We start from the raw sequence: 27379 nt of genomic DNA, 5'->3' as shown, positions 1-27379 counted from the left end.
AGCTCTGCATCGTGTGTACTGGTCAGAAATCCCTTACATACACACGATAGCTGCTGGGTGGATGTGAACATTGATATAATCTCATTCCTCAGCTGCCTGTAAACCTTCAGAAGCTGTTGGCTGAAAGTTTGCTCAGTAGACAGCAGTTCCTTCCATATCCAACACACTTGCATGCTCGGCCAAAGAGACGTCTGATTTCTACTTATTTTTTTTTTTTTATGTACATTACCAAAATCAAAAAAGTCTCAGGCTGACCTGCTTTTGGCCAAACACATGTTCAGTCCATAGTTGCTTCTCAGCCATCAGAGATGTTTAACCCTTTTATGACCAAGGGTCATTGATGCCCCCGTGACCACGTCTAATTTTGCAAATCTGACCTGTGTCACTTTATGTGGTAATAACTTTGGAACGCTTTTACTTATCCAAGCCATTCTGAGATTGTTTTCTCGTGACACACTGTACTTCATGATAGTCATAAATTTGAGTCAATATATTTCACCTTTTATTTATGAAAAAATCCCAAATTTACCAAAAAGTCTATTTCTCTGCTTTTAAAACAAAAGTGATGCCTCATAAAATATTTATTACTTAACATTCCCCATATGTCTACTTTATGTTGGCATCATTTTGTAAATGTAATATATTTTTTTAAGATGTTAGAAGGCTTAGAAGTTTAGAAGCAATTCTTAAAATTTTAAAGAAAATTTCCAAAACCCACTTTTTAAGGACCAGTTCAGGTCTGAAGTCACTTTGTTGGGCTTACATAGTGGAAACCCCCCATAAATGACCCCATTGTAGAAACTACACCCCTCAAGTTACTTAAAACTGATTTTCCAAACTTTGTTAACCCTTTAGGTGTTCCACAAGAATTAAAGGAAAATGGAGATAAAATTTTACTTTTGGCAGATTTTCCATTTTAATAAATTTTTCTCTTTAACACATCGAGGGTTAACAGCCAAACAAAACTCAATATTTATTTCCCTGATTTTGCAGTTTAGGGCTCTTTCACACCTGCGTTATTGTCTTCCGGCATAGAGTTCCGTCGTCGGGGCTCTATGCCGGAAGAATCCTGATCAGGATTATCCTAATGCATTCTGAATGGAGAGTAATCCGTTCAGGATGCATCAGGATGTCTTCAGTTCCGGTACGGAACGTTTGTTGGCCGGAGAAAATACCGCAGCATGCTGCGCTTTTTGCTCCGGCCAAAAATCCGGAACACTTGCCGCAAGGCCGGATCCGGAATTAATGCCCATTGGAAGGCATTGATCCGGATCCGGCCTTAAGCTAAACGTCGTTTCGGCGCATTGCCGGAGCCGACATTTAGCTTTTTCAGAGTGGTTACCATGGCTCCCGGGACGCTAAAGTCCTGACAGCCATGGTAAGTGTAGCGGGGAGCGGGGGAGCAGTGTACTTACCGTCCGTGCGGCTCCCCGGGCGCTCCAGAGTGACGTCAGGGCGCCCCAAGCGCATGGATCACGTGATCGCATGGATCACGTCATCCATGCGCATGGGGCGCTCTGACGTCATTCTGGAGCGCCCCGGGAGCCGCACGGACTGTAAGTATACCGCTCCCCCGCTCCCCGCTCCTACTATGGCAACCAGGACTTTAATAGCGTCCTGGCTGTCATAGTAACACTGAAAGCATTTGGAAGACGGTTCCGTCTTCAAATGCTTTCAGTACACTTGCGTTTTTCCGGATCCGGAGTGTAATTCCGGCAAGTGGAGTACACGCCGGATCCGGACAACGCAAGTGTGAAAGAGGCCTTACAGAAACACCTCACATGTGATCGTAAACTGATATAAGGGCACACAGCAGGGCGCAGAAGAAAAGGAGCGCCGTATGGTTTTTGGAAGGCAGATTTTGCTGGACTGGTTTTTAGATGGCCTGTCCCATTTAAAGCCCCCCCTTAAGCACCTTTACAGTAGAAACTCCCAAAAAGGGACCCCATTTTGGAAACGGGGATAAGGTGCCAGTTTTATTGGTACTATTTTGGGGTACATATGATTTTTAATTGCTCTATATTACTTTTTTTTGTGAGGCAAGGCAGGGTGGATAAAAATCTATGATATTATATAAAATGCTTTTTGAGGAAAATATATTACCATCCAAAAGTTATTCCATCATGAAATAAAAATGTAGTTTTTTTAATTATGTAGAATAAGGGTACTTTCACACTTGCGGCAGGACGGATCCGACATGCTGTTCACCATGTCGGATCCGTCCTTCCGCTATTTCGCCGTGCCGCCAGACCGCCGCTCTGTCCCCATTGACTATATTTCGCCGTGCACCGCCGCGCTGAGCCGGAGCTCCGCTCCCCATTATAGTCAATGGGGACGGTCCGGCGGCACGGCAAAATAGCGGCAGGACGGATCCGACATGGTGAACAGCATGTCGGATCCGTCCTGCCGCAAGTGTGAAAGTACCCTTAGGCTGTATATGTTTAATTTTTGGGGTAAATAAATTCCATTAATCCATTCACAATGTCATGCTCTTCCAGAGGTTTTTGTAAGATTATTGGGCAGTTTTTCAGCCTACAAGATATTATCACAGATGCTTGGTTTACTTTTGCAGTTCTCAAAACTCAATTTGACTCAGCAGAGATCACATGCCTCTTCTTCACAGCGAAAATGTTATAACATGAACAGAGTTGAGAAAAATACCTTAATCCTAACTTCTACAAACCTATGAATACAGAATCAACCTAATCAAACTAATATGAAAGTTTTGTTATTCTAAAAATCTTCATCTACTTGCATATTATAAGTTATACCAGCAAGAATTAGGCCCCTTTCACACGGGCGAGTATTCCGCGCGGATGCGATGCGTGAGTTGAACGAATTGCACCTGCACTGAATCCTGACCCATTCATTTCTATGGGGCTGTGCACACGAGCTGTGATTTTTCACGCATCACGTATCACTTAACCCCTCCAGCCCAACACCGGACACCTTTGCAAAGCATCCGGTTGTCATGGCAACCACCAGGCCGCTGCCATTGCAGCGCGGAAGCCTGATGGTTGAGAGAGGGAGCCCAGAGGGAGAGTTTGGGGTGCGCACAGATATTAATGTAGGGGGCACAGATGGGGCCCACAAATCGGGGGGCACAGAGCACACACTACCTGATTTTCAGGCAGATGAGAGCCTGAAACAGGCACTTTTACACTGTGCAGACTAACCAATCGGATCGATCTCCGGCAAGGGTCCACTCTGGTCCTTTGCCGGCATTACTGGACTGTACACTGTCCGTGACAGCGGCAGTCATGGGGCAGAAGCTTTAATCTAAGCGTTTTGCAGCACTTAGATTGATAACGTTTATATACGTGCTAGCTGCACGGGGTATGTGCAGATAGGCCGTATATAGCCGTATGGCAGTCGTGAAGGGGTTAAAGAGAAGCTGTGAATAGAGGGGGGGTCCCATACTCATTTATTGACTAGAGTTGAGAGTGGTTACAAAGAGTGTCTCCTGCTCTGGAGGACCTGCCCTGTCCTATATTACACAAGCAATCCATTGATGTGAATGGGGACCATGTAATGCTTAATTTCCCCCATTGTGGCGCTGTAGTGAAATTAAACACTTGCTGCCTGGTTTACTCCCAGATTACAGGGGGACACTTTGTGATCTGCTCATTGTCAGGGGACCCTTCTAACAAGCGGTAATGAGCCGTGCTACAGGCTAGACCCCAATCCCCCTTCCAGCTGCAGGATTAAGCTTGCAGATTTGGGTGTGCATGTGTTGAGCTTGGCTGTTTTGCCTTCCTCTGGCATTGAGACAAGCAGAAAGGAGAGGGAGAATGTCTAGTCACAAAGTTCCTAGTGGTGTGCCAAAAAATACGTTATTCCTGGGCTTACTGCAGCGTTGGGAGCGTGTTCCTTTAGCCTGCCTGACATGTAAGTACATCAGTCTGTCAGTAAGTACATCTTCCCACTGCACACATTGGAATTGCAGGCTAGTGGCAGGAAGTGCCCCACCTTGGTTTGGCTGTTCTTCGCTGCAGTTGTACTTTTATTATAGGTGACCTCATACTATAAAGTGCACAGGAGACCGCTGTGACTCACGTTCCAGGGCCGCGAAAATATGTTCCTATTTTATCTTTAACTCTGTCTGAAAATGGAGGTTTCAGATCCACTTCCCGAATGAGACGGCAGTTACTAAGAACTGTGGTACTTTTCATATGTTTTTAACGTATATTGCACACCCGTACTGCGGTTCCGTTTTGCAGCTTTGAAGCTATAATGGGTTCATAAGGGCTGTACTATACTTCCATATCCCTCACAGTTCATTTTTTTTTTTTTTTTTGCGTCAGATATTGTATAAATCCGGCAGCAAATAATATTGTATAGAGGTCTTATCCTCCCAAAGCATTCGGTCTACAGGCAAATGTTTCTATGTACACATCACTGTGCTGTGTTTAAAGGGGTTTTCCAAGATTTGTTTTACTGTTGACCTATCCTCTGGATAGGTCATCAGTATCTGATTAGTGGGGGTCTGACACCTGGGACCCCCGCCGATCAGCTGTTTGAGAAGGCAGTGGTGCTCCGGTGAGCGCCTCAGCCTTCTCTCTGCTTTTCCTTGGCCAGTGATGTCACGTTCATTAGTCACATGGCCTAGGAGCAGGATAGCCTTATACAATGTACAGCGCTTTGTTTGGTGAGCTGCGAGAAGGCAGCAGCGCTCACAGAAGTACCGCTGCCTTCTCAAACAGCTGATCGTCAGGGGTCCTGGGTGTCTGACTCCCACCTATCTGATGCTGATGACTAGAAAAGAGCGAATTTCATATTTTGAAATTCATTCACGCTTCGTTTGGTGGTTAAAGCAGAATTGCATTATGGACTCCGTTACCACGGACCATAAATCAATTCTGTGACTGAATGCCTTTAGCGGCATTCCGTTATTCATTCCATCATAATAGAAGTCTAGGGCTGCAAAATGGATCCATCCCGTTTCCGTTATGCAGGGGAGTTCTCTCCTGCATAACGGAAACGGGACGGATCCGTTATGCAGGCCATAGACTTCTGTTATAATGGAATGAATAACGGAATGCCGCTAAAGGCATTCCGTTATGCATTCCGTCACAAAACTGCGTTATGGTCCGTGGTAACTGAATCCATAACGCAATTCAGATTTTACCACAAAACAAAGCGTGAATGAATTTCAACATGAAATTCGCTCATCCCTACTGATGACCTATCCAGAGGAAACCATTTCCCGAACTCTGGTTCGGTTACAAGTGGTACCTTGGAACCGAACCAGAGTTTGGGAAATGGTTTTTTACAATACAAATTAATTTATGAAGTTATTACCCGAAGTCTCTCAAGACTTCGCAAAGTAATAATTTTGGCTCATTGGAGCCAATACATTCTAATACTGTACGAAGCTCCTGCTCCGTACAGTATTGGAACAAAGTTTTATGTGAATTGACTTCGGATGTTTCATCCGAAGTCGATTCGTTCATCCCTAGTCATCAGTAAAAAAAAAAAATCTTGGAAAACCCTTTTAACCACCTCAGCCCCCAGTGCTTAAACACCCTGAAAGACCAGGCCACTTTTTACACTTCTGACCTACACTACTTTCACCATTTATTGCTCGGTCATGCAACTTACCACCCAAATGAATTTTACCTCCTTTTCTTCTCACTAATAGAGCTTTCATTTGGTGGTATTTCATTGCTGCTGACATTTTTACTTTTTTTGTTATTAATCGAAATTTAACGATTTTTTTGCAAAAAAATGACATTTTTCACTTTCAGTTGTAAAATTTTGCAAAAAAAAACGACATCCATATATAAATTTTGCTCTAAATTTATTGTTCTACATGTCTTTGATAAAAAAAAAATGTTTGGGTAAAAAAAAAATGGTTTGGGTAAAAGTTATAGCGTTTACAAACTATGGTACAAAAATGTGAATTTCCGCTTTTTGAAGCAGCTCTGACTTTCTGAGCACCTGTCATGTTTCCTGAGGTTCTACAATGGCCAGACAGTACAAACACCCCACAAATGACCCCATTTCGGAAAGTACACACCCTAAGGTATTCGCTGATGGGCATAGTGAGTTCATAGAACTTTTATTTTTTGTCACAAGTTAGCGGAAAATGATTTTTTTCTTTTTTTTTTTTCTTACAAAGTCTCATATTCCACTAACTTGTGACAAAAAATAAAAACTTCCATGAACTCACTATGCCCATCACGAAATACCTTGGGGTCTCTTCTTTCCAAAATGGGGTCACTTGTGGGGTAGTTATACTGCCCTGGCATTCTAGGGGCCCAAATGTGTGGTAAGGAGTTTGAAATCAAATTCTGTAAAAAATGACCTGTGAAATCCGAAAGGTGCTCTTTGGAATATGGGCCCCTTTGCCCACCTAGGCTGCAAAAAAGTGTCACACATCTGGTATCTCTGTACTCAGGAGAAGGTGGGGAATGTGTTTTGGGGTGTCATTTTACATATACCCATGCTGGGTGAGAGAAATATCTTGGCAAAATACAACTTTTCCCATTTTTTTATACAAAGTTGGCATTTGACCAAGATATTTATCTCACCCAGCATGGGTATATGTAAAAAGACACCCCAAAACACATTCCTCAACTTCTCCTGAATACAGAGATACCAGATGTGTGACACTTTTTTGCAGCCTAGGTGGGCAAAGGGGCCCATATTCCAAACAGCACCTTTCGGATTTCACAGGTCATTTTTTACAGAATTTGATTTCAAACTCCTTACCACACATTTGGGCCCCTAGAATGCCAGGGCAGTATAACTACCCCACAAGTGACCCCATTTTGGAAAGAAGACACTCCAAGGTATTCCGTGAGGGGCATGGCGAGTTCCTAGAATTTTTTATTTTTTGTCGCAAGTTAGTGGAAAATGCTGATTTTATTTATTTATTTATTTTTTTCATACAAAGTCTCATATTCCACTAACTTATGACAAAAAATAAAAACTTCCATGAACTCACTATGCCCATCAGCAAATACCTTGGGGTCTCTTCTTTCCAAAATGGGGTCACTTGTGGGGTAGTTATACTGCCCTGGCATTCTAGGGGCCCAAATGTGTGGTAAGGAGTTTGAAATCAAATTCTGTAAAAAATGACGAGTGAAATCCGAAAGGTGCTCTTTGGAATGTGGGCCCCTTTGCCCACCTAGGCTGCAAAAAAGTGTCACACATCTGGTATCTCCGTATTCAGTAGAAGTTGGGGAATGTGTTTTGGGGTGTCTTTTTACATATACCCATGCTGGGTGAGATAAATATCTTGGTCAAATGCCAACTTTGTATAAAAAAATGGGAAAAGTTGTCTTTTGCCAAGATATTTCTCTCACCCAGCATGGGTATATGTAAAATGACACCCCAAAACACATTCCCCACCTTCTCCTGAGTACGGAGATACCAGATGTGTGACACTTTTTTGCAGCCTAGGTGGGCAAAGGGGCCCATATTCCAAAGAGCACCTTTCGGATTTCACTCGTCATTTTTTACAGAATTTGATTTCAAACTCCTTACCACACATTTGGGCCCCTAGAATGCCAGGGCAGTATAACTACCCCACAAGTGACCCCATTTTGGAAAGAAGAGACCCCAAGGTATTCGCTGATGGGCATAGTGAGTTCATGGAAGTTTTTATTTTTTGTCACAAGTTAGTGGAATATGAGACTTTGTATGAAAAAAAAAAAAAAATGCATTTTCCACTAACTTGTGACAAAAAATAAAAAATTCTAGGAACTCGCCATGCCCCTCACAGAATACCTTGGGGTGTCTTCTTTCCAAAATGGGGTCACTTGTGGGGTAGTTATACTGCCCTGGCATTTTCCAGGGGCCCTAATGTGTGGTAAGTAGGTAAATGACCAGTGAAATCCGAAAGGTGCTCTTTGGAATGTGGGCCCCTTTGCCCACCTAGGCTGCAAAAAAGTGTCACACATCTGGTATCTCTGTATTCAGGAGACGTTGGGGAATGTGTTTTGGGGTGTCTTTTTACATATACCCATGCTGGGTGAGAGAAATATCTTGGCAAAAGACAACTTTTTCCATTTTTTTATACAAAGTTGGCATTTGACCAAGATATTTATCTCACCCAGCATGGGTATATGTAAAATGACACCCCAAAACACATTGCCCAACTTCTCCTGAGTACGGCGATACCAGATGTGTGACACTTTTTTGCAGCCTAGATGCGCAAAAGGGCCCAAATTCCTTTTAGGAGGGCATTTTTAGACATTTGGATACCAGACTTCTTCTCACGCTTTGGGGCCCCTAGAATGCCAGGGCAGTATAAATACCCCACATGTGACCCTATTTTGGAAAGAAGACACCCCAAGGTATTCAATGAGGGGCATGGCGAGTTCATAGAAATTTATTTTTTTTGGCACAAGTTAGCGGAAATTGATATTTTTTATTTTTTTCTCACAAAGTCTCCCGTTCCGCTAACTTGGGACAAAAATTTCAATCTTTCATGGACTCAATATGCCCCTCACGGAATACCTGGGGCTGTCTTCTTTCCGAAATGGGGTCACATGTGGGGTATTTATACTGCCCTGGCATCCTAGGGGCCCTAAAGCGTGAGAAGAAGTCTGGAATATAAATGTCTAAAAAATTTTACGCATTTGGATTCCGTGAGGGGTATGGGGAGTTCATGTGAGATTTTATTTTTTGTCACAAGTTAGTGGAATATGTGACTTTGTAAGAAAAAAAAAAAAATTCCGCTAACTTGGGCCAAAAAAAAGACTGAATGCAGCCTTACAGGGGGGGGGGGGATCAATGACAGGGGGGTGATCAATGACAGGGGGGTGATCAGGGAGTCTATATGGGGTGATCACCCAACTGTCATTGATCACCCCCCTGTGAAGGCTGCATTCAGACGTCCGTATGATTTTTACGGATCCGATCAGTCTATCAGTGGATCCGTAAAAATCATGCGGACATCTGAATGGAGCTTTACAGGGGGGTGATCAATGACAGAGGGGTAATCAATGACAGGGGGGTGATCAGGAAGTCTATATGGGGTGATCACCACAGTCATTGATCACTCCCCTGTAAGGCTGCATTCAGACGTCCGTATGATTTTTACGGATCCGATCAGTCTATCAGTGGATCCGTAAAAATCATGCGGACATCTGAATGGAGCTTGACAGGGGGGTGATCAATGACAGGGGGGTAATCAATGACAGGGGGGTGATCAGGGAGTCTATATGGGGTGATCAGGGGTGATCAAGGGCTAATAAGGGGTTAATAAGTGACGGGGGGGGGGGGGGGGTGTAGTGTAGTGGTGCTTGGTGCAACATATTACTGAGCTGCCTGTGTCCTCTGGTGGTCGATCCAAACAAAGGGGACCACCAGAGGACCAGGTAGCAGGTATATTAGACGGCGACGCTGTTATCAAAACAGCGTCTAATATACCTGTTAGGGGTTAAAAAAATCACATCTCCAGCCTGCCAGCGAACGATCGCTGCTGGCAGGCTGGAGATCCACTCGCTTACCTTCCGATCCTGTGAACGCGCGCGCCTGTGTGCGCGCGTTCACAGGAAATCTCGCGTCTCGCGAGAGGACGCACCGGCGCGTCCACCCAGAACAACAGGACTGCCGCAAAGACGCAATCCTGCGTACGGCGGTCCTGAGGAGGTTAAATGTCTTACCATCCAAGGAGTTGAGTCTGAGCCAAGTCAGAGATTTATCAGGCTCGCCTCTTTATAGGTGTAGTTGCTTTGTCTGTCTTTCTTTTGCCGACTGTTTGTTTATAGAGGTCTCACAGCACTTTCTATATTAGGCCTCTTGCACACGTATACATTCTGTTTTTTGCGTTCCTTATACGGAACCATTCGTTTCAATAGGTCCGCAAAAAAACGGAATGCACTCCGTATGCATTCCATTTCCGTTCAAAGATTGAACATGTCCTATCACTGTCCGCATAACGGACTGTTCTATTTGGGGCCAGCTGTTCCGTTCCGCAAAAATCTGAATGCACACGGACGTCATCCGTGTTTTTTGAGGATCCATTTTTTGAGGACTGCAAAATACTGAAAAAGCCATACGGTCGTGTGCAAGAGGCCTTAGACTAGATGTATTGTTATTAGTCTGACCTTTGGTTCTTTTTCAGGATGACAGGTTCATATTCTCTAAGGCCCCTTTCACACGGGCGAGAATTCCGCGTGGGTGCAATGTGTGAGGTGAACGCATTGCACCCGCACTGAATCCGGACCCATTCACTTCAATGGGGCTGTGCACATGAGCGGTGATTTTCACTTGTGCGTTGCGTGAATATCGCAGCATGCTCTATATAACACAGGCCTCATAGAAGTGAAAGTCGCAAGCAAATGCGGATGTGGTGCGATTTTCACGCATGGTTACTAGGTGATAATCGGGATGGGGACCAGATCTTTATTATTTTCCCTTATAACATGGTTATAAGGGAAAATGGCATTCTTAATACAGAATGCTGAGTAAATTATGGATGGAGGGGTTAAAAAAATTAAACTGATGGACTATGTGATGAGCGCAGTGACGTCACCAAAGGTCCTTTTCCTCCCATGTCCTCAAAAAAGAAGAAAGAAGACGAGACAGGCTGCGCGAACAAGTGGATGAGGGGAGTTTTATTTATTTTTAACCCCTCCATCCCTAATTTACTTAGCATTCTGTATTAAGAATGCTATTATTTTCCCTTATAACAATGTTTATAAGGGAAAATAATAAAATCTACACAACACCGATCCCGAACTTCTGGTTTAAAAGTTCGGGTAATGGTACCAAACATGCCGATTTTTCTCACGCGCGTGCAAAACGCATTAAAACGCTTTGCATTCGCACTGAAAAATTGTGCATTTTCCCACAACGCCTGTGTGAAAGATGCCTAAGACTGGTTGAATTGGTATGCGCTTGAAAATGTTGCTCAAGTGAGCTGAAAGTAGACATACAGTACAGACCAAAAGTTTGGACACACCTCATTCAAAGAGTTTTCTTTATTTTCATGACTATGAAGGCATCAAAACTATGAATTAACACATGTGGAATTATATACATAACAAACAAGTGTGAAACAACTGAAAATATGTCATATTCTAGGTTCTTCAAAGTAGCCACCTTTTGCTTTGATTACTGCTTTGCACACTCTTCGCATTCTCTTCATGAGCTTCAAGAGGTAGTCCCCTGAAATGGTCTTCCAACAGTTTTGAAGGAGTTCCCAGAGATGCTTAGCACTTGTTAGCCCTTTTGCCTTCACTCTGCGGTCCAGCTCACCCCAAACCATCTGGCGCAGCACCCAATCACTCTCCTTCATGGTCAAATAGCCCTTACTTTCAAAGTTTTCCCAATTTTTCGACTGACTGACCTTCATTTCTTAAAGTAATGATGGCCACTAGTTTTTTCTTTACTTAGCTGCTTTTTTCCTGCCATAATACAAATTCTAACAGTCTATTCAGTAGGACTATCAGCTGTGTATCCACCTGACTTCTCCTCAACACAACTGATGGTCCCAACCTCATTTATAAGGCAAGAAATCCCACTTATTAAACCTGACAGGGCACACCTGTGAAGTGAAAACCATTTCAGGGGACTACCTCTTGAAGCTCATCAAGAGAATGCCAAGAGTGTGCAAAGCAGTAATCAAAGCAAAAGGTAGCTACTTTGAAGAACCTAGAATATGACATATTTTCAGTTGTTTCACACTTGTTTGTTATGTATATAATTCCACATGTGTTAATTCATAGTTTTGATGCCTTCAGTGTGAATCTACAATTTTCATAGTCATGAAAATAAAGAAAACTCTTTGAATGAGAAGGTGTGTCCAAACTTTTGGTCTGTACTGTATGTCTCCGTGAAAGGGTGACTTTTTAGGCAAAATGTGTCTCAACTAACCACTTAAAACGGATGTAGAAAAGTTCGCCAGTCCTGGAGGGAGGTAGAAATTAGACTGTTTTTGAGACTAAATCAGGTGCAGTATAAGGCACCCCTACATAAATAGGCCTCATTCACATTTTCTAGTCTGTTTTATGTCCATGAAAAATCCATCTGTGAAGAATCAGAGTTTGGCCAATGTGTCCGTTTTAACCTTTTTGTGTCACAAATTCTGCTCGGCAGAAAATTAATTTTCAGAGCATCGCCTGCCAGTGGTTCTTGAAAAACCACAGAACACGGGTGCAATTTGTTTTTCATGGACCCACATCATGGAACAAAGTGGTGCATGTCTCTGTGATTGTTCCACCGGCCCATGGCCAGTGGAAAACCACTGATTTGTGAACAAACACATTAAAATCTATGGGTACGTGCGCTGTCCATGAAGTATGAACGAGGCCTTAGAGTATATTCACACAACTGCTGTAGAAACTTTGGGACCGAGAATTGATTCCATTTCTCTGAATGAGGTTGTTTTGGCAACAAGCACGTCGATTTCTGCAAGTCTCTTTCAGATGAATGGGTGAGTTGCAGAAATTTCTACGACAAATCTGCCACGTGTAAATATACTTTTATTTTCCACAGCAGAACTGTGTGTGTAAAGTCTGCAGAAATTTACAGTAGCTGCAAAGTGGATAAGATTGTATAAAAACTTTCCCCTGCTTGGTCTGGAAAATTTCGGCAGTGGAATTTATACGTCACTTGACCTGCAGTGCAGAAGGGGAAATCCACAGCTAAACATACGCTAAAATTTGCATGTAATTCATTCTAGACTTTGCCACAGATTTTCTACACCAAAATATGTCCCATTATGTGTTTGTTTTTTTGTTTTTTACAAATTAGTCTCGTGTGGCAAAGTGATATTTTGGGCCTAAATTGTTGGCTCATATTTTAATCCAAGCCTGTTTGCAGTGCACAGGTGTTAGATTTTAAGACTTTTATGCATTAATTTGTCTAAAAAGAGGTCCACCCATAACCACACCGCCGTTGACTTTGTAAAAAAAGGTGGGGGGGGGAGAGGGAGTATGATATAAAGTGCAACCAAACTGAACTACCTTTCTTCTTAAAAATGTGCCATACAACTAAACTGGTGCATGCCCTTTTCATAGATGTGGGCCCTGGAAGTGAGAACGTGACAAAAGGGTTACAAGTATTTTTATTTGTGATAATCACTCCTTTTACAAAAAGTAGTCTCTTTTGATATAGTGGATATTTTTGAGTTGAATTTTCTATTTAGATTGATCTTTACCATGACTGTTTCCCCCTGTAACTGAGAGCGACCTATCAGCCATGGATCTGGCTAGCTCTACCTCCTACAAAGGTGCGCAGAACTCGTGTCATTCATCATGATATCACCAGGACAGATCCAGCAGGTGGCATTGGCGAGTTATGGATTCGGATATCGCCAAATGGTGCGGCCATGTCACGTTCATCCATGGCAGCCAATGGCCACACTATTTTACTGCATAGTCTTGCAGCCATTGAAGTATATTGTTGCGTGGGGTTAACCCAAACTACACAGCAATATCAAGTAGCTATTGATAAGGACCTCCCACTGGACTCCTAATCCCAGAATAAGCAGAGATTTAAATATAGGCAGTGTTTCGATTGGTTACTGCAGCACTTTCAGTTCTTGTCTACTGGTAGCAAAAAAAATCTATGCGATCAGTAAGGATGCCGTCACTTGCACAGGCCCCCTATATACCTGTCCCTTCCTTCACAGGAAGCCAGAAAAAAAACTAAAAGGCAGCCAGTTAGAGATGATGATTTTGCTGCATGGATCATCAGAAATACTAGCACATTTATCAATGTGAACATAGTATCACAGTTATATGGAAGATGGGATGTGTTAGATGGAATCCTTTACTAATGAGTGATCACAAGTAGAATTCTGCTGCCTTATAAGGCCACGTTCCCTGCGAGCCTGGCAGGGCGCCACACCATTGACTCACTCTATTACCATGTAACGCAGACTGCAGAATATGTTTACATGTCACTAATGTGCTGGACTTCCTTCCCAATGGGAACTTTGTGTAAACTATCAGTCGCTAAACATTAAAGTTCTGGCTTAGGTCAGTGTGTAGTAAGCCCTATTACAGAGGACCTGTCACGTTATTAAAAATGGGATTGGTTTATATGGGCTAAATAGCACTGTTTTCTTGAGTGTGGCATTGTTCGTTTTATCCACCTGCAAGACCCTGGCTATTCTTGAAATATGTCCCCCACTAAGCCCGATATGCAGTTTTGAATTGGTTAGCCATAGAGGTGTCAACTACTTTGCTTCCCAGCAAGGTTAAGTTTCTTTGCCGCGCCCATTCTATCCAGTCATCATGGACAGTACAAGAGTGGCCTGCTGCAGAAGGATTTCCCAAGACCACACTGCATGCTAACTTAAAGGGAGTCTTTCACCAAATCTGACCATTACAGACCACTCAGATCAGGTTCTCCATTACTTTCCCCAGATTACTATGGTACTTTTTCATATTGCAGTCCATCGCCGATTTGCTCCAACAACCACTTTTATACCATATGGTAATTAGGTTCTGAAGGTGCCCAGGCGCGGCGTTCATGCGGCCAGTGCCCAGGCCCCTCTGCGCTTTGCTTACCAAACCCCTCCTCTTTCACCCCTCTGGCCCACCCTTGTTTAATCTGATTACCTCCTCCTCTCTGTCTGAAATCCCGCGTCCTCGCCGCTCTGCACATTCCCGGAACATGCGCACTGCATTGCCCATTATGGGGAGAGGAACAAGGACTTTCAATGCGCCTGCACAACCAGATCCAGCTGGTGGAGGCACGGGATTTCAGACTGAGAGGAGGAGGTAATCAGATTAAACAAGGGCAGGACAGAGGGGTGAAAGAGGAGGGGTTTGGTAAGCAAAGCGCAGAGGGGCCTGGGCACTGGCCGCATGAACGCCGCGCCTGGGCACCTTCAGAACCTAATTACCATATGGTATAAAAGTGGTTTTTCGAGCAAATCGGCGATGGACTGCAATTTGAAAGGTACCATAGTAATCTGGGGAAAGTAATGGAGAACCTGATCTGAATGGTCAGATTTGGTGAAAGACTCCCTTTTAAGCTAGGGCATCTGCTCACTCAGACCGGAGAGAGACTTTTCCATCTCCACTGCTGTCACATACATAAGAGCCTGAAGCCCAGCCAGAAGTTAATATACAGAGTGGTCTCATGAGATTTCCTGTACCTTGAAAGATCACGCTGCTGCACACCACCATGACACTGTCAGTGCTGATTGGAAGAATCCTCTTCATATGCTAATTAGCCAGTTGGAGCACTGAGGGAACAACCAAAGCTCTTGAAGCACCAGTTTGTGAAAACCTGTGCAGCCTTAGCGCGATGCCCTTTCCCCTGGATTGACAGGGCTGTACAGTCGTGGCCAAAAGTTTTGAGCATTACATAAATATTGGAAATTGGAAAAGTTGCTGCTTAAGTTTTTATAATAGCAATTTGCATATACTCCAGAATGTTATGAAGAGTGATCAGTTGAATTGCATAGTCCTTCTTTGCCATGAAAATTAACTTAATCCCAAAAATTTCCATTGGATTTCATTGCTGTCATTAAAGGACCTGCTGAGATCATTTCAGTAATCGTCTTGTTAACTCAGGTGAGAATGTTGACGAGCACAAGGCTGGAGATCATTTATGTCAGGCTTATTGGGTTAAAATGGCAGACTTGACATGTTAAAAGGAGGGTGATGCTTGAAATCATTGTTCTTCCATTGGTAACCATGGTGACCTGCAAAGAAACATGTGCAGCCATGATTGCGTTGCATAAAAATGGCTTCACAGGCAAGGATATTGTGGCTACTAAGATTGCACCTCAATCAAAAATGTATAGGATAATCAAGAACTTCAAGGAAAGAGGTTCAATTCTTGTTAACTCTTGCTCAGGAATGGCAGCAGGCAGGTGTGAGCGCATCTGCACGCACAGTGAGGCAAAGACTTTTGGAAGATGGCCTGGTGTCAAGGGCAGCAAAGAAGCCACTTCTCTCCAAAAAAAACATCAGGGACAGATTGATCTTCTGCAGAAAGTATGGTGAATGGACTGCTGAGGACTGGGGCAAAGTCATATTCTCCAATGAAGCCTCTTTCCGATTGTTTTGGTCATCTGGAAAAAGGTTTGTCCGGAGAAGAAAAGGTGAGCGCTACCATCAGTCCTGTGTCATGCCAACAGTAAAGCATCCTGAGACCATTCATGTGTGGGGTTGCTTCTCATCCAAGGGAGCGGGCTCACTCACAATTTTGCCCAAAAACACAGCCATGAATAAAAAATGGTACCAAAACACCCTCCAACAGCAACTTCTTCCAACAACAGTTTGGTGAAGAACAATGCATTTTCCAGCACGATGGAGCACCGTGCCATAAGGCAAAAGTGATAACTAAGTGGCTCGGGGACCAAAACATTGACATTTTGGGTCCATGGCCTGGAAACTCCCCAGATCTTAATCCCATTGAGAACTTGTGGTCAATCCTCAAGAGGTGGGTGGACAACCAAAAACCCACTAATTCTGACAAACTCCAAGAAGTGATTATGAAAGAATGGGTTGCTATCAGTCAGGAATTGGCCCAGAAGTTGATTGAGAGCATGCCCAGTCGAATTGCAGAGGTCCTGAAAAAGAAGGGCCAACACTGCAAATACTGACTCTTTGCATAAATGTCATGTAATTGTCGATAAAAGCCTTTGAAACGTATGAAGTGCGTGCAATTATATTTCACTACATCACAGAAACAACTGAAACAAAGATCTAAAAGCAGTTTAGCAGCAAACTTTGTGAAAACGAATATTTTTGTCATTCTCAAAACTTTTGGCCACGACTGTATATCTCAGGGGAAGGCTAAGTCTGTAGGGGTGTTCAGACTGGTGCTCCAAGGGCTTTGGCTGGCCCCTCAGTGCTCCAACTAGATAAAATGCACCCTATCATGCAGTGTGCCTGGTTTAACAGGGTTGACCATGCTGACAGATGCTCCAAGTTTAGGGGGACATATTTCAAGAATGGGGGGACACAGGCAGATAAAGGAAACTGCTGACAGACTCCCCTAAACACCTGATTCTTTTGTTTTCAAAAGGTGAATAGTTGCCTCCCCTATTGAAAACACTTTCATGCTTATTCAAGACGAGCATGCGTGTCTATAGGGCAGTGATGTCTAACCTCCGTTACTCCAGCTGTGGTAAAACTACGACTCCCAAAATGCAAACTTGCTTGGCTGTTCTAAGAACTCCATAGAAATAAATGGAGCATGCTGGGAGTTGTAGTTTCACCACAGCTGGAGTGCCGGAGGTTAGCCATCACTGGTATAGGAGAGCCGGGAAGAAAGCTTGTTTGGCTGTCACAGATTGACAATAAATAAGAATTCTGAATAAACACCCCCATACAGCTGCCTTTAACCCCTTAGGGACCGGGCTCATTTTCACCTTAAGGACCAGGCCATTTTTTGCAAATCTGACCAGTGTCACTTTATGTGGTGATAACTTTAAAACTCTTTCACTTATCCAGGCCATTCTGAGATAGTGTTGTGTTTTTGTTTTTTTTGTTTTTTTCCATCACATATTGTACAGTACTTCATGACACTGGTAAAATGGAGTCCAAAAATTATTATTTTTATTTTATAAAAAAAAAATACCAAATTTGCCAAAAACTTTCGATTTCTCTACTTCTATAATACATAGTAATACCTACAAAAATAGTATTACTTGTCATTCCCAAAATGATCCTAACATGAAGTAGACATATGGGGAATGTAATTTTATTTTTGGGGGACGTTACAAGGTTTAGAAGCAAATTTTTAAATCTTTCCGAAATTTTCAAAAAACAACTTTAAGGACCAGTTCAGGTCTGAAGTCTCTTTGAGAGGCTTACATGATAGAAACCACCCAGAAATGACCCCATTCTAGAAACTACACCCCTCAAGGTATTCAAAACTGATTTTACAAACTTTGTTAACCCTTTAGATGTGCCACAAGAATGAATGGAAAATAGAGGTACAATTTTAAAATTTCACTTTTTTGGCAGATTTTCCAGTAAAAAAAATTTTTTTCCAGTTGCAAAACAAGGGTTAACAGCCAAACAAAACTCAATATTTATGGTAGTTTACAGAAACACCCCATATGTGGTCGTAAACCGCTGTACGGGCACACGGCAGGGCGCAGAAGGAAAGAAATGCCATACGGCTTTTGGAAGGCAGATTTTGCTGGACTGTTTTGACATCATGTCCCATTTGAAGCCCCCCTGATGCACCCTAAAGTAGAAACTCTAAAAAAGTGACCCCATTTTAGAAACTACGGGATAGGGTGGCAGTTTTGTTGGTACTAGTTTAGGGTACATATGATTTTTGGTTGCTCTATATTATACTTTTTGTGAGGCAAGATAACAAGAAATAGACCAGGTTGTCACGGATGCGGCGATACCTAATATGTATAATATATATATTAATTATGTAAGTTTTACACAATGGTTTCATTTTTGAAATAAAAAAAAATCATGTTTTAGTGTCTCCATAGTCTGAGAGACATAGTTTTTTCAGTTGTTGGGTGATTATCTTGGGTAGGGTATGATTTTTGCAGGATGAGATGACTGTTTGACACTATTTTGGGGTGCGTATGACTTTTTGATCGCTTGCTATTACTTTTTGTGATGTAAGTTATTCACCTGAGGGGTTAGGTCATGTGATATTTTTATAGAGCAGGTTATTACGGACGCGGCGATATGTAATATGTATACTTTTTTAAATTTTACTTAAGTTTTACACAATAACAGCTTTTTTTTAAACCAAAAAAATGTGGTTTTAGTGTCTCCATAACTGAGCCATATTTTATTTTTTATTTTTTGGGCGATTGTCTTAGGTAGGGGCTTATTTTTTTGTGAGATGAGGTGACTGTTAGATTGGTACTATTTTGGTGGGCATACGCCTTTTTGATTGCTTGCTGATTTAGGCCTCTTTCACACTTGCGTTGTTGGGATCCGGCATGCACTTCCGTTGCCGGAGGTGCCCGCCGGATCCGGAAAAACGCAAGTGTACTGAAAGCATTTGAAGACGGAACCGTCTTCCAAATGCTTTCAGTGTTACTATGGCACCCAGGACGCTATTAAAGTCCTGGCTGCCATAGTAGTAGTGGGGAGCGGGGGAGCAGTATACTTACAGTCCGTGCGGCTCCCGGGGCGCTCCAGAATGACGTCAGAGCGCCCCATGCGCATGGATGACGTGCGATCACAGGATCCATGCGCTTGGGGCGCCCTGACGTCACTCTGGAGCGCCCGGGGAGCCGCACTGACGGTAAGTATGCTGCTCCCCCGCTCCCCACTACATTTTACCATGGCTGTCAGGACTTTAGCGTCCCGGCAGCCATGGTAACCATTCAGAAAAAGCTAAATGTCGGCTCCGGCAATGCGCCGAAACGACGTTTAGCTTAAGGCCGGATCCGGATCAATGCCTTCCAATGGGCATTAATTCCGGATCCGGCCTTGCGGCAAGTGTTCCGGATTTTTGGCCGGAGCAAAAAGCGCAGCATGCTGCGGTATTTTCTCCGGCCAACAAACGTTCCGTTCCGGAACTGAAGACATCCTGATGCATCCTGAACGGATTTCTCTCCATTCAGAATGCATTAGGATAATCCTGATCAGGATTCTTCCGGCATAGAGCCCCGACGACGGAACTCTATGCCGGAAGACAATAACGCAAGTGTGAAAGAACCCTTATTTAGCACAGTTTTTTTTTTTTTTTACTTTATTTGGGGAAAATGACGTTTTTGTTTATTTTTACTTGAAACTTATTTTTTTGGGGGGAAACTATTTTTTCTACTTTTTTTATTCACTTATCTTTTTTGTCCCACTTTGGGACTTCAACTTGTGGGGGTCTAATCCACTTTTACAATGCATTCTAATACTTTTGTATTGGAATGCATTGGCTGTATGAGTATTAGTGTGTATTACTCATACAGCTTCCGACCTGTGAGATCCAGGGGGCTGGATCTCACAGGCTCGTCACTGGAAGGCAGCGCCGATGCCTTCCATGCCATCAGGTACCCCCCTACAGCCGCACGGGGACCCGATGGCGCCGCTGCCGCAACATGCAAAAGCCGCAAACCGCAGGTCTGAATTGACCTGCGGCGATCGCCGACACGATGGGGTCACAGGACCCGCCGCGCATTGTCCCCGGGTGCCTGCTCAATGATTTGAGCAGGCACCTTGTTCCGATCACCGGGCGACGGTGATCGGAACTACACATGACGTACCAGTACGTCATGTGTCCTTAAGTACCAGGACATCATGCCGTACCGGTACGTCATGTGTCTGGAACAGGGAACCCCTTCCCGACTGCAATCCGTTTATATACGTGATATTTGCACATGCCCCGTGCAGCTACCACGTGTATAAACCTCAAGCCAGCTCTTTAATCCAAGCGCTGCAAAGCGCCTTGATTAAAGCTTCTGCCCCTGTCCTGCTGCTGTCACGGACAGCATACAGTTCAGTAATGCCGGCAAGGGACCAATCAGAGTGGCCCCTTGCCGGCAATCGATCCGATTGGTTAGTCTGTGCAGACTAACCAATTGGATCGCGGCAGTAAAAAAGAATGCCGGTTTCAGGCTCTGATCTGCGCTCTGCAGATCAGAGCCTGAAATCAGGTAGTGTCCTCGTGCCACCCCGTATCTGTGCGCCTCCAAGCCGCCCCTTGTCCCCGCCTGCCCCTTATGAAGTTCCCCCGTTCCCATCCACATTCCTGCAGTCTGCCCTGATGCGGTCCGCCCCCTCCCCATACATTCCTCCTGCCCCCATTTGCGCTGCCTCGGCCTCCCTCAATGCTGGCCGTACCCCCCTGCCCCCCTTTTCAAGGCTGCCCCCTGCCTCCGATGCGGTCCCTCTGCTGTGTGTGATGGCGGCGGCTCCATTCCTGAGCCGCCGCCATCAGCAGAGAGTGTCATCTCTATGCTGACACTCTGCTGTAACCCCATATATGCAGCGGCATCCATGGGGTTAATAGAGGGAGGGGGCTCCCTCTCTCCACCATCGGGGCTGCCGCGCTGCGATGGCAGCGCCCGATGGTTGCCATGGCAAAAGCGTCCAGTGTTGCCACCTACACGGCATCTGATAGTATTATACTTTGCAATGCAAGAGCATTTCAAAGTATAGTACAGCCATCAGCCCCACTGGATCTTCAAGATCCAAGAGGGACTTGATAAAAAAAAAAAGTGAAAATAATTAATAAAAGTAAAAATAAATAAATAAAAATGTAAAATTAAAAAAAGAAATTGTGGACGTCACCAATTTTACCCCTTATGTTTTTTTTTCATTTATTTGTGGACGATAGTATAAAAAAGTATAAAAATACACATATTAGGTATCACCGCGTCCGTAACGACCGTCTCTATAATTATATCACATGATAGACCCCGTCCGATAAACACCATAAAAAAAAAAAACTGTGTAAAAAAAAAAAGCTATTTTTGTCACCTTACATCACAAAAAGTGCAACAGCAAGCGATCAAAAAGGCTTATGACCCCCAAAATAGTACCAATCAAACCGTCACCTCATGCCGCAAAAAATGATACCCTATTTAAGACAATCGCCCAAAAAATAAAAAAGCTATGGCTCTCAGACTATGGAGACACTAAAACATCATTTTTTTTGGTTTCAGAAATGCTATTATTGTGTAAAACTTAAATAAATAAGAAAAAGTATACATATTGGGTATTGCCACGTCCGTAACGATCTGCTCTATAAAACTGTCACATGACCTAACCCCTCAGATAAACGCTGTAAAAATAAATAAAAACTGTTCCAAAACAGCCAATTTTTTTGGTCACCTTGCCCCATAAAGTGTAATAATGAATGATCAAAAAATCCTATGTACCCAAAAATGGTACCAATAAAAACCTCAACTCTTTCTGCAAAAAACGAGCCCCTGCACAAGACGATCGTCAGAAAAATAAAAAACATATGGCGTTCAGAAAATGGACACACAAAAACATAATTTCTTTTTCAAAAATGCTTTATTATGTAAAACTGAAACAAACAAAGAAAGTAGACATATTTGATATCATTGAGTCCGTAACAACCTGCTCTATAAAAATGGCACATGATCTACCCTGTCAGATGAATCTTGTAAAAAAAGAAAAAAAAGTTACCTTGCCTCACAAAAAAATTAATATAGAGCAATAAAAAATCTGCCTTCCAAAATCCATACGGCGTTCCTTTCCTTCTGCGCCCTGCCGTGCGCCCTTACATGAGTTTATGACCACATGTGGGGTGTTTCTGTAAACCGCAGAATCAGGGTAATAAATATTGAGTTTTGTTTGGCTGTTAAACCTCAATGTGTTAAAGAAAAAAAATGTAATAAAATGGAAAATCTGCCAAAAAAGTGAAATTTAGAAATTTCATCTCCATTTTCCTTGAATTCTTGCGGAACACCTAAAGGGTTAACAAAGTTTGGAAAATCAGTTTTGAGTAACTTGAGGGGTGTAGTTTCTACAATGGGGTCATTTATGGGGGGTTTCCACTATGTAAGTCCCACAAAGTGACTTCAGACCTGAACTGGTCCTTAAAAAGTGGGTTTTGGAAATTTTCGTAAAATTTGAAGAATTGCTTCTAAACTACTAAGCCTTCTAACGTCCTAAAAAAAAAAAATGACATTTCCAAAATGATGCCAACATAAAGTAGACATATGGGAAATGTTGAGTAATAAATATTTTTTTTTAGGTATGACTTTCTGTTTTAGAAGCAGAGAAATTAAAATTTAGAAAATTGTGCATTTTTCAAAATTTTTGGTAGATTTGGGATTTTTTCATAAATAAAGGTGAAATATATTGACTCAAATTTATGACTATCATGAAGTACAATATGTCACGAGAAAACAATCTCAGAATGGCTTGGATAAATAAGTGTTCCAAAGCAATTACCACATAAAGTGACACATGTCAGATTTGTAAATTTTGACCTGGACACTGGGGCATCAATGACCCTTGGTCATGAAAGGGTTAAAGTAGGCGAAAAGTTGTACCGTAGATGTACTTTCTGCTCAAAGAAATGTTAGTTAAATAATGTGTCTGTACAGTCATAGAAAGCGAAATATGATGATACCCTGATATAATGCCAATGCTATAGTAATGATTCTGACACTCTATTCTTAACTTTTTGTATTGAACTAATATATATATATATATATATATATATATATATATAAATTACACACACATAGGTTTGTGTTGTCACTGTTCAATGCTGCATTTCCCCTGCAGCAGCTACTGTCTGGCCAGATGTGCCTTTCCCTGGGATAACAGCTGATCCCCGGGGTTAGAGAAGCAGAACCTGGCTTCATTTTGTCTTAACAAATAATGTAAAATTCTGCTGTATGATGATGATGATGATGATGAATGATGTATGTTGCAGTATCTAGCTTATTATAAGAATCTTATGCACACAGCCATATTTTTGGCCCTTATCATTCATTTCAATGGGGTCGAAAAATAAGCGGACCGCACTCTGTGCAAAGTCCTTCAAAATAGACTAGAACATGTCCTATACTTGTCCGTTTTGCGAACAGGAATAGGACATTTCGATTGAAGGGGGAAAAGAAAATGGCGAATCTGCAGTTTGTAGACAGCAAAACGCCTATGGTCGTGTGCATGAGGCCTTAGAGGGCGTACTAAAAAGCATACTGAAGCATATATGGGGAGATTTATCAAAACTGGTGTAAAGTAGAACTAGCTTAGTTGCCCATAGAAACCAATCAGATTCCACTTTTCATTTTAACAAAGAAGTTCTGAAAAATGAAAGTTGTAATCTGGTTGCTGTGGGCGAGTAGGGCAGTTCTACTTTACACCAGTTTTAATAAATCTCACCCTGTAGCCTGTAAATACTATTTACTGATTCTATAGCGTATATGCTGTATCAGTATAGAATATGCTCAATGTACATGTTAGGCTACTTTCACACTTGCGTTTGGTGCGGATTCGTCATGGATCTGCACAAACGCATCCATTCAGAACTGATCCGTTTGTATTATCTTTAACATAGCCAAGACGGATCTGTCTTGAACACCATTGAAAGTCAATGGGAGACGGATCCATTTTCTATTGTGCCAAATTGTGTCAGTTTGGCTCCGTTTCGTCAGACGGTCAGCAAAACGCTGCAGGCAGCGTTTTGGTGTCCGCCTCCAGAGCAGAACGGAGGCAAACTGATGCATTCTGAGCGGATCCTTATCCATTCAGAATGTATTAAGGCAAAACTGATCCGTTTTGGACCGCTTGTGAGAGGCCTGAACGGTTCTCACAAACGGAAGCCAAAATGCTAGTGTGAAAGTAGCCTTAAAATGTATGTGCTTTATCAGTAGAATATATGAAGGCTACAGCCGCATAGACCTACTCGCACCTGACAGCTCGACTCTAGAATGAACTGACTTTTACTAGTGTGAGGATCTAATTTCTAGTTGAGATCCTCTATTGTAGTCCCTTTTCATCCGATGCTATGTAGTAATCAGTTGTGTTTTTCTTTTGGTAGGTACATCAACCATGCCAGTCCAAAAGAGGACCGTGGTGGTGGGCAACACCCAGACCTTAAGGTCACCTGTCGGGATTGTGCGCATTCTTGCAGCCATCTTTGTCTGTGTTACCTTCAGCTTGGTTGTCCACAATGGAATTTGGAGTGGCCGAGTTGGAGAATTGTGCATGTTCTCCTGGTGTTTCTGTTTCGTAGTTACAATAATAATAATCATTGTGGAATTTGCCGGAGTTCAGAACCGGATGCCGGTGTCCTGGAAGAACTTTCCAATCACTTTTGCGATGTTTGCTGTCCTGATGTGCCTGTCTGCCTCCATCCTTTACCCACTGTACTATCTGGAAGACAAAAGCCATGGCGGTAGTCGACGCACCTATGAAATCGTGGCCACGGTGTTTTCCTGCCTTGCCACTTTGGCCTATATCATTGAAGTGTCCTTGACCAGAGCTCAGCCAGGAGAAGTTTCTGGGTACATGGCGACTGTTCCTGGACTTCTGAAAGTCATAGAAAGCTACATTGCCTGTGTCATTTTTGTCTTTATTTCAGATCCATCTATGTATTCACATGAGGCACTGAAATGGTGTTTGTCCGTTTACTGTATCTGTTTTATCATTTCTGTTCTGGTCATTATTATGTGTGTCGGAGAGTGCACAAGCTGGTTGCCCATTGCTTTTGAGAAGTTCCTCAGTGCTTACGCCCTCCTTGCAGTTCTCCTTTATGTTACTGCCTTGATCATCTGGCCCATCTACAAGTTTGATGCCAAGCACGGTGGTGATAGGGCAAGGCCTGGTTACTGCAGTGGTTCTCGTCAATACGAACTATGTGCTTACGATAAAAGTGTCGCCATTGCTGTTCTGACAGGTATCAATCTTTTAGTTTACATTAGTGATCTGGTGCATTCTGCAAGACTTGTATTCATCACAGTTTATTAAAAGATCAGGGTTTCACCCAGCCCTCTTCATGCTTGCTGTAATAATTCCAGAAAAGAACACTTGTCTGAAGGTTAGCTACTTCTTTACGTTATGTAACATATATCGAAGGTTTTGTTTTATGATGATTTTTATTTTAACAAAGGATCATGTGACCTTATTCCAGTCGGGTCATCCTGATTTCCTTACTCTCCACACTGCATCTTCTCACACAAGTTTCAATGCACTGCACTAGTTTAAGATGGCCATTTAGTTGCTTTTCAGTGGGTTACGAGTTTTGCTTCTTCTTGTTGTGTAGAACACAGTTAATCACAGACCCTTAGGGACTTTTTCCCCAAATCATTTTATTGTACACACGTAATGCCTTTTGAAAGACAAATGTGTTTTACATCTTAAAGGGCATCTGTCAGCAGATTTGTAGCTATGACACTGGCTGGCCTGTTACATGTGCACTTGGCAGCTGAAGGCATCTGTGTTGGTCCCAGGTTCATATGTGTCCACATTGCTGAGAAAATGATGTTTTATTATATGCAAATGAGCCTCTAAGAACAACAGGAGCGTTACCATTACACCTAGAGGCTCTGCTCTCTCTGCACCTGCCGCGTCCTCTGCACTTTGATTGAAAGGGCCAGGTGTGATGACCTTTTCATTGCCTGGCCCTGTCAGACAAAGTGCAGAGCCTCTAGGTGTAATGGTAACGCTCCTGTTGCTCCTAGAGGCTCATTTGCATATATTAAAAATATTTTTTTTCGAAACATAGGACCAACACAGAACTTCAGCTGCCAAGCGCACATGTAACAGGTCAGCCAGTTTCATAGGTACAAATCTGCTGACAGGCGCCCATTTATTATTAAATTCCATTGATGGGTCACTGAGCTATACCGTCATAAAGAGATTTCAAAAGTTTTGATCGGTGGGAATCTGTGTGCTGAGACCTCACCAATCGTGAGAATAAGGACAGAGGACCCCATGTGTATCGCGCTTTCTTTCCTCACTGCTGGAGATGAGCTCAATAGAAGTCTATGGGCCCATCTCTATTCCATCCTTTGAAACGATGAGGGAGAGCACACTACTGTATGTGAGCGCTTCCCTTTCCTGATTATAGTGATTCATGGGGGTCTCAGCACTCAGGCCCCCACAGATCAAAGCCTTTGTCGGTAAGACTTCTGAAAAGTTTTTGGAAAACTCTGACACTTTAATCATGCAAATTGTTTTTGAAAGGGAAATGTAAATACTGCCAATGTAATGTAATATAAAGGGGGTCTTCCAGTGAGTAAAAATTGGCTTCGGGATCAGAGTGGGTTAAAAAAATAAAAACAGCAGCACTACCTCATCTATCCCCATCGCTGCCCAGGTCCTTATTTCCTGGCCCTGTCTCACTCAATACACAGAAAATCCCCGCTCAGCCAATCATGGCCAGTGATTGGCTGAGCAAGCATTTCTGGCTCGGGGCAGTGTTGCGACGATAGTGGTAGGTATTTCGGACTTTGAACATGGGTCATTTTATTTGAGCCGGAGAGTTAGCCGGACTGTAGTTTTATTCCATTGTTTGTAATATGGGACTTTCATTAATTTACCAAAGAAAATGGGTTTTCAGTTTTTTGCATTACAGCTTGAGCTTTGAGAAAAAAAGCTGTTGTATTATACATTTATACATGTATATTAATGCAGATGATTATTGTAGAGCATTTTTAGATTGTTACATTCGAATACTTAAGTAAATATCTATCACAAAAATCCTACTTATTTTTCTGAGAAAAAGTTGCTTCATTTTATATTAGACCGTATGATGACCTTATACGTATATTAGGTATGAAAATGAGCTCTACTCCAGAAGGCATCACACTGTTTCTCTACTGCCACCTGTTGGAGGTACATGCAGTTGCCTTTTGTCTGACCCATAAAAGAACCTTGATACGCGACTTGGGACTTTAGAATGAAGGCCTCATGCACATGGCCGTTGCCGTTTTAGCAGTCTGCAAATTGTGGATCCCGTAAACAGATAACTGCCATGTGTGTTCCGCATTTTGTGGAATGAAATGTCCTGCCCTCTTAATGGACACAGTATGCACACTGAG

The 27379-nt window shown here is 42.9% G+C and overlaps 1 protein-coding gene and 1 non-coding gene across 3 annotated transcripts in view; both read left to right on the top strand.

The window, feature by feature from the left end:
* The window catches only part of MYADM (myeloid associated differentiation marker), a 36168-nt gene extending 10362 nt beyond the window's left edge, over nucleotides 1–25806 (top strand). For both annotated transcript variants that reach the window (XM_040434759.1, XM_040434769.1), the window contains exon 2: nucleotides 24376–25806. In XM_040434759.1, coding sequence (XP_040290693.1) covers nucleotides 24387–25304 — 918 coding nt within the window. In that variant the 5' untranslated portion in view covers nucleotides 24376–24386 and the 3' untranslated portion in view covers nucleotides 25305–25806. The remainder of the gene's footprint in view (nucleotides 1–24375) is intronic.
* Nucleotides 20746–20831, top strand: LOC120987486. The gene has a single exon (XR_005776083.1). It is a non-coding gene; the product is annotated as a small nucleolar RNA SNORD71 (small nucleolar RNA).
* Nucleotides 25807–27379: the final 1573 nt, after the last annotated feature.

Source organism: Bufo bufo, chromosome 1 (assembly GCF_905171765.1).
Source record: "Bufo bufo chromosome 1, aBufBuf1.1, whole genome shotgun sequence".
Lineage (NCBI taxonomy): Eukaryota > Metazoa > Chordata > Amphibia > Anura > Bufonidae > Bufo > Bufo bufo.
Note: the sequence above shows the minus strand (reverse complement) of the source record. Positions and strands in the feature narration are given on the sequence as shown.